Here is a 16,334-nt window from a genome sequence, read left to right on the forward strand (position 1 = left end):
ACTAGAGGTATAGAAATTAATATTAAAATGGTAGCATAGAACAACGTCGCCGGAAACAGTTGGCATGTATATGATAAGTGGACTCAGTCCGAAATGTTAGCGCATTGTGGAGATAAAAATGCAATATATATATCCATATGTGGCTAGAATGTACAGAAGTAAAAAAAAATATGTGTGGGAAAATGTGATAAAATACACATGTAGAAAAAAATATGTAAAGGTAAGAATAAAAGATAAATATAGATTTACTATTTATAGGTATGAGTGGATCATATTACAATAGAGACAAAGAAAAGAAAACTTTTCGAATTCACTTGATCAAATGACCCATGCAGTAATAGCATTGGGGTGGAAGGGAAAAAAAATCTGGACAATGCAGAAATGGTTGGAATATATATGGGAGCAAATACAATTAGAAATTTTCGACACAATGTCAAGAAATCAAATATGGCGAGAAAAACAAAAGGACATGAAGGAGATTTGGATGGAATTTAAAGACTGGCTAAACGAAATTGGAATTACAGAAGAAAAATGGACAAGAAGATTGAAAAGAATGGGCCTGCTGCTGCGCATCTAAAGAAGAGAAGAAGGAGGAGGGGGAGGGGGAAAAGGGGGGAAAAAAGATATGGAGGATGTATATAAAGTACACATTATAAATCTGTAATAATTCCGAAATATCAATAAAAAATATTAAAAAAAAAAAAAACAAGCACCGTTTTAACAACCGGTTCTGCCGAAGTGGTGCGAACCGGCTGTATCCCACCACTGGGTGTAGGGTGTAGGGTTGCCAACTCCAGGTCGGGACATTCCTGGAAATTTGGGGGAGGGGCAGAGCCCGAGGGGGGCAGGGTTTAGAGAGGAAAGGAAATTTAGAAGGTATCATGCCGTAGAGCTCACACAGCTATTCTCTCCCGATTAAGATCGACACAGACTTCAGAGAATAATCAGAACTGCAGAAAAAAACAATTGCTGCTAACCTGCCTCCCATTGAGGACCTGTATACTGCACGGGTCAAAAAAAAGGGCTGTGAAAATATTTACTGACCCCTCGCATCCTGGACATAAACTGTTTCAACTCTTACCCTCTAAGCGTCGCTACGGAGCACTGCACACCAGGACAACTAGACATAAGAACAGTTTTTTTCCCGAATGCCATCACTCTGTTAAACAAATAATTCCCTCGATAACGTCAAACTATTTATTATATATTTATTATATAATTACTGCACTACTTTTTTCATCATTCCTATTACCCATCTCCTCCCAATTATGACTGTATGACTATAGCCTGTGCTGACATTTCATTTTATTTTATGATTTTACATTTTATGTTTTTATTACTATTGATTGTTTCCTGATTGCTTACTAGACCTATATGACAATCATTAAGTGCTGTACCTTATGATTCTTGACAAATGTATTTTTCTTTATGTACACTGAGAGCATATGCACCGGAGACAAATTCCTTGTGTGTCCAATCACACTTGGCCAATAAAGATTCTATTCTATTCTATTCTAACTGATCTCTGTTGGCAGGAGATCAAGTATAATATTGGGAGATTCCCCAGGGCCCCACCTGGAGATTGGCAACTCTATTTAGGAGCCATAAGACTGATTTTGCTGCAACAAATACAAATCTGCCACTGGAATTGTTTAATAGACAAAATAGTTATACCATTAGCCCTTCTGAACAAATAAATATATAGTGCACAGAGGGACCATCCCCGTAGCCTATACATTGTAGTGACTTCATTTCCTCCTTTTCCCCCAAAAACAAAAATAACAGAGGGTGCTGTGTGGTTTCCGGGCTGTATGGCCGTGTTCTAGCAGCATTCTCTCCTGACGTTTCGCCTGCATCTGTGGCTGGCATCTTCAGAAGATCTGAAGATGCCAGGATGCCAGGATCAGATCCTCTGAAGATGCCAGCCACAGATGCAGAGTGAAGCGTCAGAGGAAGCAAATGCTACTAGAACCACAACCATACATATTAGCCCAACACTAATATTCTGAGCATTGAAAGCCTTCGACAATACAAAAATAACAGACTTTAGTCCTTATGTAAAGAAACATTAAAAATATTGACAATGGATGGGCTGATGCATCTAATGAATCTCAGAGACTCCAATGAATGAACTACTAAGTTGGATCAGATCAAGGGGTCAACTTAAGCCAGGAAGACGGAAGCAAGCAGCCCTCTCATTTGTCCCCAAGCATTGGCATTCTGAGGTAGACTGCCCCTGTCCAGGTAAGCTCCATTTATGATAAGAGTTCTGCTGGTTCAGAGGGCCATCTAGCTAAGCATCCTGTTTGCCATAGTAGCCAACCAGATGCCACTGGAAAGACCCCAGGGAGGGCTGTATTCTGTTCCACAGAAAAATGATAGTTTGGTCAGTGGAAGTGCAGCGGTTGAGAAAGTTGTACACTTCCGCATTAGAAGGTAGTCCTGAACGAATATGAGAATTGTCATTCATTTTTACTCCCTGCCTTTGTCAAAAGCATTATTTTGTCCATTACTGAACATGGTACTTTGATACAAGAGCCAAAATGTATTGTTACTTTCAAACGGATGGAGGGAGCAGGGCTAGGTTGGCACTAGAACCCAGGTAGAGCATTTTCTGGCATGCTTTGCTCTGTAGCAGACAAATATACAACTCTACTACCATCTTTCTGTGGAACAGAGGAAAGCTCTCTTGCTCTCTCTCTCTCCCTCCTGCCCCCCCAATATCTGGCATTCAGGTTGACTTCCTCTAGATAAAGTATGCACTTTAAAAGATTACTAGCTGCAGAAGGGCACCTACATTGGTATGTTATGGTTTTTCTTGGCACGCAGTTTAGGATGTCCCCGGCTTCCAGCTGTTGTATTATTCCACAGACTGTCAAAAGGCAGGAGGCAGACACAGCTGTCTTCATTTCAACCAGAGCATTCCCTTCTATGGGGTTTTGTATCTTTGTGTCCAAGATGTACACACAGGACTTGTTTTTTGGTATATTAATTTCTAAGGGAGGACAGAAAGATATAAAGTCTTACTTGAATTACTTACAGAGAAAAGACGGTGGAATCGAAAAGTAGATTTTAAAAAGGAAATACAAAGGGGGTGCAAAGATATTTCCAGGTGGCATTCTGTGTTCTGATGCAGTTCACCTTAGTAACCCCCCTCACCCCTTTCTTTTCTATTTGTAAGACACAAACAAACAAACACTCGGCCTTTAGTCATCCCTTACCACCAGTCATTGTCAGTTTCAGGAAATTCTATCATCTCTATTTTCCTTCCAGGAACCATTCTGCCCAAACATGGTCAGAGATTCCCTCTTCCTGCTACAGTGGGGGGCGAACCTATGGCACTCCAGATGTCCATGAACTACAATTCCCACCAGCCCCTGCTGGTGAGAATCCCCACCAATTGGCCATGCTGGCAGGGGCTGATGGGAATTGTAGTCCATGAACATCTGGAGTGCCATAGGTTCACCACCACGGTCCTACTACAACCAAACAGCAATCTCCGGTCTCCCCACTCATCCCCAGTAACTGCCCCCAACTCTCACCTCAGGATATCCCCATTCTTTCCCCATTATTCTGCTCAACCCAATTCTCATGTTCAGGCTCAATTATTCCCGCCAAGATTTCCCTCAGGAAACCCATTAATGCTCCATTCATCCCCTTCCGAACCCCACGGCCACCACCAATCACATTTTCGTGGATCTATATCCCTTCCTCCCCGTGACCCCTAAGTCTTCCCCTGAGAGACCATTCTTAACAATGGGTCGCCCCCAGTTGTATCCCCCAGTTTGTTCTCTTCTCTCCGCCATTTTCCATGACCCTCAACATTCCTTCCCGCCAGGAGCGCCCTTCCAATGCCCTCCAGGGGCGCCAGGACTAAGTGCTGCCAACCTCCAGGTGGGACCTGGAAATCTCTAGGAGTTACAACTGGTCTCCAGATAAGAGAACAGTGCCCCTTGGATAAAATGGCTGTTTTTGGAGAGTGGACTCTTTAGTATTGTACCCCAGAGGGGTCCCTCCCCTCCTTAGACACCACCCTCCTCAGACTCCACCCCAAAATTCCAGGAATTTCCTAACCCAAAGTTGGCAACCCTACATACTGTGAAAACAAGCCCAATTGCGTGTAACGTATATGACAGAGGAACAAAACAGCGCGTCACACACTGAAAACGGTGGCCTCTGCCCCCCCCCCCTCTGATTACAGGGGTCCTTAACATCAACAAGACCCACTATTCCTTTCTGGGGAGGGTCGTATATGGGTTTAAATGGGAAGCGATGGTTTTTTAGAATGTTAACTGTTTTTTAAATTGTATGTATATTTTTATATATAATATTTTATATTGTTCACCGCCCTGAGGCCTCCGGGGATAGGGCGGTATACTAAATCTAATACATGAATGAATGAAATAGTCAATAAATGTATTTATATATAATTGTCCAGTTACTGAATCCAAAGATTGTACATCCAGTTTTTTGAAAAACAAATATATTTTCAATTTTTTTGAAAAACAAATATATGAATCCAAAGATTCCAATATATTTGTTTTCAAAAGAAGCTTCAGATGTACCTAATCTTTGGATTCCTAACTCAGTTCAGGCTAACATATATAAATACATTTATTGAATATATTGATCCTCCGTCTTCAGTGTGTGACGCGCTGTTTTGTTCCTCTCTCGATCCTACATACTGCCAACACCCCCCTCACGGGTGATTATCTCCCTCAAGACCCCTTCCCCAATATCCCTTTTGCAAGTCAAACTTCCACTACTCTGGCCAGGAGTCTTCCTCCCTTTCGGGGCTCCGCATCCCTCCTGGTTGCTGCTCCGTCCTCTCAAATATTTCAGGAATCCCCCCATCCCCATCCCCATCCTCTTTTCAGCCCCCCCCCCCCAACAGCATAGTCTCCCACTTCTTATTTGGGGGGGCAGGCTGCCCTATTGGTGGCTGAGCTGGCAACTGAAGAACTAGGAACCATTTCAAAATGATTTGGTGTATGGGAATGGATTGGGATTCAGCCTCATCCCGATCTGTCCCCACACGCAGAATCCTATTTTCTGTATCCCCTGTATCCCCCTTAGCAAAGTTTCCCATTATTCATTCCCAAACCTGTCCCCCACCCCCCCAATGTTCTCATTATTCCCCTGGGGGATCCCACACGTTTCAGCGACACACTGCACATTTCAGCCCCCTCCTCTTCCTCTCTATCGTTATCAATTTCCAGGTCAGGCCTAGATCGCTCCCTGAATTGCAACTGATTTTCCGACCACAGAGATCGCCTCCCTCGGAGAAAATGGCTGCTTCGGAGGGTGAGCTCTGTGGTGTCAAGGCCCTCCGAACCCTTCTCCCAAACTCACTCTTCTCAGGCTTCCCCCCGCCCCTCACCCCAACCCTCCAGGAATCTCCCAACCTGGACTTGGCAACCAACCCCAGCCCTATTTTTCTCTTCTTCACCCACCCCTGCCTTTTCCCTCAGGACACCATGCCCACTTTGCCCAGTTGGGTGGAGCTTAAATAGCCCCGCCCACCTGTAGCCCCACCCACTCACCTTCATCACCTGCGCACGACTCTCAGGGGGAGAGGGATTGGCTGGTTTGCTTCCCGGCTGTAGATCACTTCCCTTTTATGGTAGAAGGAGGAGCTTGTGTTGGATTGCAGTGATTTCCCACTCCTATTGCTACTGCCATTTTATTATCATAATTTTTTTAACAATTTCAATAAGCCTTTATTGGCATACAGAACATACAATATAAATACAGTTAAAATTACTAGATAAAAATCATAATTTTTTTATTCTGATAATATATAGTTTAATCAGCAATAACCTTTATGGCAGGGATCCCCAACCTTTCCTAGCCTGCGGGTGCCTTTGGCCTTCAAAGGCGGGTCCAGCCACAAAATGGCTGCCCCAGGAGGCGGAGCCAATCACAAAATGTCATGAAGCGAGATGTCCAATAGTAACTCTTCAGTATTTCACTCAGTATTTCACCCAGAGGCCCTCTTTTATAGGTTGTCTTTTAAACTAAACATTGTTTAAAAATATTTCCTTGCAGGCGCCCACCGGGATGGAGGAATCCTCAGGCTGTGATGGCTGCTGTTGCTGAAGCAACTATTAAAAATCTGCACAGCCAGTCAGAAGGCCTGCTGGGCAAAGAAACCCCTTCGAGCTTTCGACTAGCTATTTTGTCAAAACACTTGGCAGGAACCAAGGTGCCCTGAGAACCATTTTGGTAACTCCTGATACGTGGAATTACATTTGCAGTATTTCCGTCCATCTCTATGTGCAATTTTAATGGAGACCTGAATGCTTATGGTTTTTATTTCATAGCTCCTGGCGCTTACTGGGAGCAGCAGCGGCATAGTGGTTAAGAGCAGGTGCACTCTTATCTGGAGAACTGGATTTGATTCCCCGCTCTGCCGCTTGAGCTGTGGGGACTTATCTGGGGAACTGGATTAGCTTGTGCACTGCAACACACGCCAGCTGGGTGACCTTGGGCTGGTCCAGAGGCAGAGGAAGGGGAAACTGCACCCAGGGCACACGTGCGCCCTGCGCCGCCCGTTTCTGCCCTGGAACGGCCCTGGAACACCCCCACCACACCTCCACCCATGGCACTGGGCAGCTCGCATAGCTTTTGGGAGCTCTTTCAGTCCCACCCACCTCACAGGGTGTTTGTTGTGGGGGGAAGGGAAAGGAGATTGTAAGCCCCTTTGAGTCTCTTACAGGAGAGAAAGGGGGAGGGGGTATTAATCCTAACTCCTCTTCCTTGTTCTTCATGGGTTTGTTGTTTTAATGTTACGGATGTTTGTGGTACCAAGATGCAGAACTTAAGTTGTGAAAGCTGCCCTCATAGCGGTTTCAGGTTAGCCTGGAGGGATATAAAACTGAAGGTTAAAAATATAAGAAGAGCTGGATTTGCATCCCACCTTTCTCTCATGTAAGGAGTCTTAAAGGGGCTTACAAACTCCTTTCCTTTCCCCCACCTCCCAACAAACACCCTGTGAGGGAGATGGGACTGAGAGAGCTCCGAAGAACTGTGACTAGCCCAAGGTCACCCAGCTGGCGTGTGTTGGAGTGCACAGGCTAATCTAGTTCCCCAGAGAAGCCTCCACAGCTCAGGCGGCAGAGCGGGGAATCAAACCCGGTTCCTCCAGATTAGAACGTACCTGCTCTTAAGAGCTCGTGTATCTAATCTGGAGGAACCAGGTTTGATTCCCAGCTCTACTGCCTGAGCTGAAAATGAGAGGGAAACTTATCCTGAGAGGAATTCAGATTAGCCTGTACACCTCCCACCGCCAGCTGGAGCTGACTTGAGCTAGTCACAACTTCTGCCTCGCTGTGAGATATCTGAGACAACTCAACCTCCTACCATGGTACCTCACAGGAGATTTCTCTCTTAAGTGGTTTATTAATGAGGGGAAGAACAACAGGAGATTGTCAGCCCCTTTGAGTCTCCTGCAGGAGAGAAAGGGGGGATATAAATCCAAACTCTTCTTCTTCTTCTCTTAACCCACTACGCCACTGCTGTATATAGCGATACCACCCTTAATAATCATATTTAATACCGCTGCCATTCCATCCAGGTATTCTTGTCGGTACACAGGATCATCCAGTGGATTCTCCTTTGCTCTGAAACATACACTCCAGCCGTCCGTTCTTGTGTTGGCACTCCCCCCACCCTGTGAGGTAGGCAATGGGCGGTCCACTTACCTTTCAGAGTCTCTAGGGCAGTGTTTCCCAACCTTTTCGACATCGTGGTACCCTGGACCTCGCTCTTCATATCTCAGGGTACCCCTGAGCTTCATTTGATTTTTTTTTTTTGCATTTTAAAGGTTTTTTCCCCGTTTTTGGCCTGTAGGTGGGGGAAGTGGCAAGCAGAGGGAGGGGAGGGAAAGCAGCATTGACAGCCGCGTTGCTTGTTTGCCTAAATTAGACACGGATTGGGGGGATTTAAAGGGAGAGCTCCGTTTAAATCTACCCCCCCCCAATCCACACCGAATGTAGGCAAATAAAACAATGCTGTTTTTCAGTGTTGTTTAAAGGGAGCCCATGAAGCTTCCAAACGCCCCCCCTTCCAAATCCTGGGACGTGCTCGTGGTACACCAGGGTGCCACGGAACCCTGGTTGAGAATCACTGCTCTAGGACTTGCTTTTTGGAATCTTCTTCCCGAGACCAACTGTACACAACTGCAGGCCTCCACTTCACCCACCCGCTACAGCGAATTGTAGAGCACACCTCTTGCCCCAGTGAACGTGGTTGTTCCTAAAACAGGGAAGGGGTGCAATCTCACGAGGTCAGGGTGGCCCCAAAGAGGAAAGCGGAGCGTGCCCTCCCGCTGAAAACGTTTGTGGGACACCTTGTCCCCTTCTGTTAGATGCAAAGGTGGCTACTTGGAGTTGTATCGATGCAACATAATTATCAACAGGGCAGAGAGGTCCCTGGGAGCAGTTGTTTCCTGTTCTCTCCACCTGAGGCTTGGTTCTTGGTTCCTTTCCTGCAGCATCTCTTGCGAGCCCTCCAGCACAGCCTTCCTCATGGATCAAAATGTCATGGCAACACTGCGGGTCTCACAGGGCTGCTGCTCTGCAATTTATCAGCATGCCAACTTGCAGCTAAAAAGAGATCCCATACACTACCACCGCCACCAAAGAAGTGTGCATTTATTTTACATACACCATAGCAGCGCTTTTACTTGCCTGAACATTCTCGACTTGAATCAGAGCCTTCTTGGTTCTGGCCCCGGTGGAACGCTCTGGCTAACGAGACCAGAGTCTTACAGGAGCTGTCTCAATTCTGCAGGGCCTGTCAGATGGAGCTGTTCCACCGGCCCATAGTTGAGGGCAGTAAAGGACTTTGATCCACCTTAAATGCCTCTCCCTTTCCCGCCCCTTCCGTTTTTGGCTCGACTGTGGGGTATGAGGGTTGAGGAACTGTTCCACCCTTGTTGGGATTTCAAGGGTGTCACAATGTACTGTATCTGCAGGCTTATATAATAAATAAATGTCACACATTATTTTGCCTCAGAAGAACTGAAAGAGGCTGAAACAGGTGTTGCTTTTCAGACAAGACAGACTTGACTTCAGCAGAGGTCGTTTTCCGTGTGCTGCCAGACCATTCTCTAAGTCCTTTAGCACTAGAAGAAGAAGAAGAGTTTGGATTTATATCCCCCTTTCTCTCCTGCAGGAGACTCAAAGGGGCTTACAATCTCCTTGCCCTTCCCCCCTCACAACAAACACCGGGTGAGGTAGGTGGGGCTGAGAGAGCTCCGAGAAGCTGTGACTAGCCCAAGGTCACCCAGCTGGCGTGTGTGGGAGTGTACAGGCTAATCTGAATTCCCCAGATAAGCCTCCACAGCTCAGGCGGCAGAGCTGGGAATCAAACCTGGTTCCTCCAGATTAGATACACGAGCTCTTAACCTCCAACGCCACTGCTGCTCCTCGTCCCCCCTAGCCCTCTGCCCCTTAAAAAGAATACAAAGCTGTCCCCTATTGTTATATTTATGATGTTATGCCTATGATGTTTATGATGTGATGCTTATTGATCCTATGGTATTGATCTTATGGTATTGTTGCTATGTTTATTGCTTGTCGTTATATGTTATACCTTCGTTGCGATTATTGCTATGCACTACCCTGAGTCTTTCGGGGGAGGGCGGTATATAAAGAAACGATACGGTATTGCCTGACTCAGCTAATGGCGGTGGCTTCCTTTGATGCAAGCGGAATCCAAGCAAGGCACTGCTGTGAGAACACTGAAGTTAACGAAACCAGTATATTGTCGAAGGCTTTCACGGCCGGAATCACTAGGGCACTGTGTGTTTTCTGGGTTGTACGGCCGTGTTCCAGCAGCATTTTCTCCCAAAGTTTCGCCTGCATCTGTGGCTGGCATCTAGATGCTGTTATACACTGTGTTGGACTGCACCAGCTGAGGTACGTTTACGAAATTCACAACAACTCAAAAGCCACACGCATGGAATTGACACCAGGCTGAGAAAATAAGCTTCCATTTTTGTCCACGTTTATTGTCAAGTCTTTTGAAAAAGAATTACATGCAGTTCAACATTTTTTAAAGCAAGAAACATCGGGTGTCACTTAACAGGCCTTCTAATTACTCGTCCAACACTGTTCAACGCCACAGGAAGGGGGAGAAAATCTTACCAAAGAAGCGCTAAAAAGGGGACATTCCAAACCAAAAGATTCTGAGAGGGGATAAGGACCTCCTACTAACAGAAGTTTAAAACACATTCCTGGAAGCTTGTGGTCTTCGTGACAGAATGCCTGGGAAACTAAAATAAGAAAAAAACAAGTGAACCGACATGGATACCCGGCAGCACGTTTTTAATACTTGCAAATGCATTCAGGTGTCCCTAGGTAAGGTCGCCTGCTAAAAGCAGTACGTGAAAACCCAAAGGATCTCAAAAATACAGAAGACGGTCGGCCTGGAGAGCAACACTAGAATTTTAAAACACCAGCGTTGCTCTGATACCTTCGTCCTAAACCAAATTGTCGAACGAGAAAGAACTGCCCCCCTGAATCATTGCTGACGGGGAAGACTGGAGACCAAAAAGATTCTCCACGCCAGCCCTCCCCTGCGAGAAACGTCGTTGGCCTTCAACACTGCCAAAGCTCAAAGCGGCTCTGATGCAAGCCCAGACCAGGAAGACAGTCGCCGTTCTACCTCACCAAAACGGGGGTAAAAAAGGGCCACTGCTCCAGACTGGATATGTCAAGGTGTATGCCGGCGTACCCCACCAAATGGCACTTGGACCACGTACCACAAACTGCGTGGAACACCGACCAGAACTGATCGGCTAAGGGGGTCTCAGCTGCCAAAGAACATATCTGGTCATGTGATTATTATTATTATTATTTTTTGCAAGTTCTCAAATCAAGAGAAGTGCTTCTGGTAACACGAATGAAGAAAGGAGTTCAGTCAGTGGAGTCAAACCCTTAAAGGGCCCTGTGATTTCAAACAGTAGAAGCTTACGGAGTTTTCCAGACGTTAAGGCCCTTTTAAAGGGAGAAAAGCCCGTGTGACTTAACAGCGGCCAAAACAAATCATTATTGGACAATAAGGCCAGGGTGTATAGAACCCTATTTTGTTTTTAATTGCAAAGGCGGAATTAGGCAGAGACGAGAGAACCAAATAACAGGCAGAGACGAGAGAACCAAATATTGGGAAACAAAGGAGCTGTGTTGGAAAAATATAACTGGGAAATGGCTGGACTTCAAGGAAGCCTCTGATTGGCCCAATGTGTACCAATGGGCTGGAGAATTTTGTAGCTGTAAGACAGCATATCTGTTGCACCAGTAACGTCAACTCAAGTTAGGATGAAGCAGACAGTTCGGCTCACAACTCTTGAAGCCACCTGACAGGTGGACCATCACACCAGATTTACAGGACAGCATGAACTTCAAAAACTAATATCCGATATGCTGCCCTGTTTTACTTTTGAGATGTTCCAAGCAAACAGCCAGAAGTGCTCCAAACCACAGAACTGCACACATCCAAGCAACTGTGGACAAGGTTATGCACATCACTGAACTAGCACAAAAATGGTCAGCTTACAGGGGGGGAAATGTTCACTGTTTTCCAATAGGACTAAAAAAAACGTCCAGTCAACAAGATGAAGATCTCTTTTGCAGACAGTGATGGGAAAAGCAAAATTTGGGAAGTCCAGATAATACTGACTGGCCAGGTGGCTGGTTTAAAACCATTGTCAAGAGTTTTTCATGCCACCAGTGTCCAGTTCTTCTCTCTGCATTCTTCCGGGTTCCAACAGAAGTTCTTCCAGGGGTTACATCAAAGTAACAATCAGCGTAAGTATCAAGGTGGGGAGGTTGGGGAGAATGTCTTAAGAAGGCTTCAGCCAACTGTTTACCAGGAACTCTTGAGACGCGCAATATAGAAGCGCATGTTCCAGACCCCCTTGACTGCGCTGCCACCAGTCCTTTGGGGAGGCGAAGCCCAAGCTGTTCGACAAATGGCGGAAAACCATCCCGAACGCCAGCAGCGTATGATTCCAGGCTTATGGCTGAATAAAGATGCCAGAATAAAAGGTGAAAATTCCTACAAGCCCTGCTTGCCAAAACGGAAGTTCCAGCAGGACGTTTCTTTGGCGGGAAACAAAACACAAATAGGGTCAATGGATGGACTAAAGGAACAGAGCTTGCGATTCCAAACCATAGAGAGCGGTCGCTGCAGAGGTGGAGGGAGTCAAAAGAAAGTTTTAAAAGGATGAAAAAGCCAAGCTTCTGAATCTTCGTGGTAGAGAACCAGAATTTTCACCACTGAGGAGGGTCATTTTCATCCTGTCCAGAATAGAATAGGGGACATTCTTGACAAGAGAGAAATCACGCCAGCAAGTTTCTTCATCCAAAGAGCAGCTGACTAGTAGGATGCTCGGGAATGAACTTCGCTGAAGGTCTTGCTCGTCCAAACAAGAGGACATTTTTTTAAAAAAATCCAAACAAAAATCAGCAAGGTTTCTTGAAGAACGGGCGTACGAAAAACAGGCAGCGAGGCTACCCAACAATCCGACTGTTTGGTTCCAAGATCGTTTGGGATTAAATTAAACATATCCACGCTGCCTTTCTCCCAGAGTTAAAAACCACAGAGAGCGTCTGTGGAGGAGCTCAGCAACGTCTACCTGAGCAAAAGGTTAACTGATTGGATTGGATTGAATAACTAGTGAGAGAAAAAACAGATCAGGGGTTTCTTTGCGTGTGCTTGAAAGAACTCAAAACCAGGGGAACCACTTTATCCATGCACCTACCTATTTACAGCCTCTCCTCTGATTGTACATGTTTATCATTCTCCGGCGGAAGGTGTCAAATGTGTCTTCCTTCTTCTCCCCAGCAACACCCAAGCCCTCCCCTGAAGAGGTAGAGCCCCTACGGAGGCAAAATGGAGAGTTAGCACAATGTCTTACCAGATGTCACGCTTCCCAAAAGGGGCAGTTAATAAAAAGGGGAGTGTGTGTGTTTGCTTCTCTGCAGCTCTTTATGCCAGCCCAAAGAGATGCGTCCCGACTGCAGACCCAAGAATTGTGAGATCGGCAAAAGGGGGAGGTTAAAAAAAATAAATCAGGGAAAGAATTCCAAAACAGCCATGGAATCCCCCCCTCCAGGGCCCTTGTAGATAGAACCGTCTCACAAGCAAACATGTCATAAGAACATAAGAACTAACCTGCTGGATCAGACCAGAGTCCATCTAGTCCAGCACTCTGCTACTCGCAGTGGCCCACCAGGTGCCTTTGGGAGCTCACATGCAGGAGGTGAAAGCAATGGCCAAGTGAGGATTGTCACAGAAGACCTTTGCAAGCCCAAACAACTCAAGAAGCGAGCACAGGAACGAGGCAGGCTGCTTTAACTCACAGTGGCTTGTCAAGTCTCAAGAGAAGATGTCGCGGTAGAGCGGTTCAAATCCCTGCTCGGGCGCGAAAGATCACTCGGCAATGCTGGAACCAGTCGTTCTCAGCCCAATGAGCTTGCGAACAAAGAACCGTGTGGATGAAATACATCTGGATTTTCAGCAAGGCACAGGATAATGTCTCCTAGGATATTCTGATTAAAAGAAGGGCGGATGCTCTGACCTGCATCGCCCGAGCTCATCAGATCTCCAAAGCTAAGCAGGGTCAGCCCGGGTTAGTGCATGGATGGGAGACCTCCAAGGAAGTCTAGGACTGCTACATGGAAACGGTCCATTGGACATTTACCATGAAGGGACCTTCTCTTGATAGGTAGGAGGCCATCTCAGGAAGGCAGGAAAAAGAATTTGTCACTTCCTGTCTTGGTGTGAACTTCATTTTCCTCAGTATTTTTCCTACCTCGACAGGGAGTGCACGGATTCTTTGGACCCCTCAGCCCGACTTCCTTTCCCACAGGGGGCTAGTGGAGGCCACCAGAGCCACAGCCAGGAAGGGGAATCTCAATCGGGAATCTCCCTCAATTGGCCCCTCGGCTTGAACAGCCTTTCCAAGGGACCGCAGTGTCGGAGCCGGCAGCAGCAGCTGGGATTCCCAGCCACGAGCAACAGCAAGAGAAAGGAGAAGCAAAGAACACGGAGGAGACGGCTCCTAAAAAGGGCAGGCTTGCGGCTGGCAAGACCTCACCCCTTTCGACCGCGTTTGGCAGCAGGAGGACAAAAAACAGGCCAACAGCAAACCACCGCTGTTCATCTCCTGACTTGAAACCCCTGTGGGGTCTCCTCAAGTGGGATGCAATGTGGGGGCGCTTCCGACCACCACCAGGTGACAGTAATGGCAGGTGGATTCATAGCCTGTGAGAGAACCAGGCTCCAAGAGTGCTCATCTACGGCACTTCATGAATCTGGAGGGTAGTTTTACATGGGGGGGGGGGGGGGGGCGCAGGAGCTCTGTGCTCAGATGGGTGCTTTGACAAGCAGCTTGACTGAAGGGGAGGAGAAAATCCCTGCCAAACCTGCAATCGCCATAAAACTGGGAAAGACGGCCAACGCCGACCAAGGGGGGAAAAACAGCATTCAAAATGACCGGGCAGGTTGGGCAGCTGGCCTGAAGGAAGAAGAAGAAGAGTTTGGATTTATATCCCCCCTTTCTCTCTTGCAGGAGATTCAAAGGGGCTTACAATCTCCTTGCCCTTCCCCCCTCACAACAAACACCCTGTGAGGGAGGTGGGCTGAGAGAGTTCAGAAGAACTGGGACTAGCCTAAGGTCACCCAGCTGGCATGTGTGGGAGTGTACAGGCTAATCTGAATTCTCCAGATAAGCCTCCACAGCTCAGGTGGCAGAGCTGGGAAGCAAAATGAACTTTGGAGACAAATGCAAAGCCCGGCATATAGAGAAAACGAATGGGCAGAAACAACACATGTGGAAAGGGTCTTAGGACTACGGCGGGATGCCAGCTAAACAAAGCATTTGGCAGCACGAGCGGTCTGTAAAAAGGATAACGAGGGTTTAGGCTGCATTAGCTGAAGAAGAAGAAGAGCTGGATTTATATCCCCCCTTTCTCTCCTGTAAGGAGACTGGATTTATATCCCCCCTTTCTCTCCTGTAAGGCTTACAAACTCCTTTCCCTTCCCCCCTCACAACAAACAAATATCCTTTTTGAGATGTGGCAGGCCAGAGAGGGACCTGTCGGGCATCTGCGTCACCTGCAACTCTGAAGCGGCTCTCGGCTCTCTTTGGAACTGGCGAAAGAACTCTTCGACTGTGGGCCGAGGGGGCACACCTCAAAGCAAAGAACAGAAAAAGACAATGGCTGCAAAATTCCTCTCAGGGACTGCTCCGATCTAACCAATATCTCGACCCCCACGATGGCGAAGGAAGAACTGGAGGGAGAGGTCACCCCTCCCCTTGGTCACATGAACCTGGCGGGAAAAACTATTATCCCAGGTGTGTGACTGAGGGGAGAGGAGCACTCATTGGTTGGCTAACGCTCCTAAAAAAGCTAAGTGAAAGTCTCTGACTGGCCAGCACAAGCGTAGTCTCGTGTGGGGCTGCACAGAGGCCTCGAAGAAGAAGAAGGAGGAGAAGGAGGAGGAGAAGGGAGAAGGAGGAGGATTTTGGATTTATAGCCCCCCTTTCTCTCCTGTAAGGAGAATCAAAGGGGCTGACAATCTCCTTGCCCTTCCCCCCTCACAACAAACATCCCGTGAGTGGGTGGGGCTGAGAGAGCTCCAAAAAGCTGTGACTAGCCCAGGGGTAGGGAACCTGCGGCTCTCCAGATGTTCAGGAACTACAATTCCCATCAGCCCCTGTCAGCATGGCCAATTGGCCATGCTGGCAGGGGCTGATGGGAATTGTAGTTCCTGAACATCTGGAGAGCCGCAGGTTCCCTACCCCTGGACTAGCCCAAGGTCACCCAGCTGGCGTGTGTGGGAGTGCACAGGCTAGCCTGAATTCCCCAGATAAGCCTCCACAGCTCAAGTGGCAGAGCAAGGAATCAAACCCGGTTCCTCCAGATTAGAATGCACCTGCCCTTAACCACTACGCCACTGCTGGAACAGTCCCGTTCTACTCCAAGTGAAGCAGAGCTCCTCTGCAGTAGGGTACCCAGGTGGGAACCCCACCCTTTAAAATGAAGACAATGTAAAATGAGTCTGGAGGAAGGCAGCAAAGACGGTGGGGGTTTGGTAGATGAGTCTTGCGGGGGAAGGCTGAAGGAACTGGGTACCTCAGCGGAGAAAACTGAGAAGGGTCCACTTGTCGCAATGTGCTCTTCAAATACCTGAAGAGTTGTTGCATGAGAGAAGGCAAATGAAAATACGGAACAGTTTTCCGCTGCTCCAGAGAACAAGGATTGTTCAAAGCAGCTGAAGTGACCCAAGAGTGGATTTCAGTGGAGCTGCCACCATTTTGG

General features: G+C 47.2%; 1 protein-coding gene across 1 annotated transcript in view; it reads right to left on the reverse strand.

Annotated features, from left to right (window-relative positions):
* Window positions 1-9,989: 9,989 nt before the first annotated feature.
* The window catches only part of SUGP2 (SURP and G-patch domain containing 2), a 29,637-nt gene continuing 23,292 nt past the window's right edge, over window positions 9,990-16,334 (reverse strand). The window contains 2 exon segments of the mRNA XM_048498818.1: window positions 9,990-10,279; window positions 12,770-12,887. Coding sequence (XP_048354775.1) covers window positions 12,770-12,887 — 118 coding nt within the window. The 3' untranslated portion in view covers window positions 9,990-10,279.

This window comes from Sphaerodactylus townsendi, linkage group LG05 (genome assembly GCF_021028975.2).
Source record: "Sphaerodactylus townsendi isolate TG3544 linkage group LG05, MPM_Stown_v2.3, whole genome shotgun sequence".
NCBI classification, from domain to species: domain Eukaryota; kingdom Metazoa; phylum Chordata; class Lepidosauria; order Squamata; family Sphaerodactylidae; genus Sphaerodactylus; species Sphaerodactylus townsendi.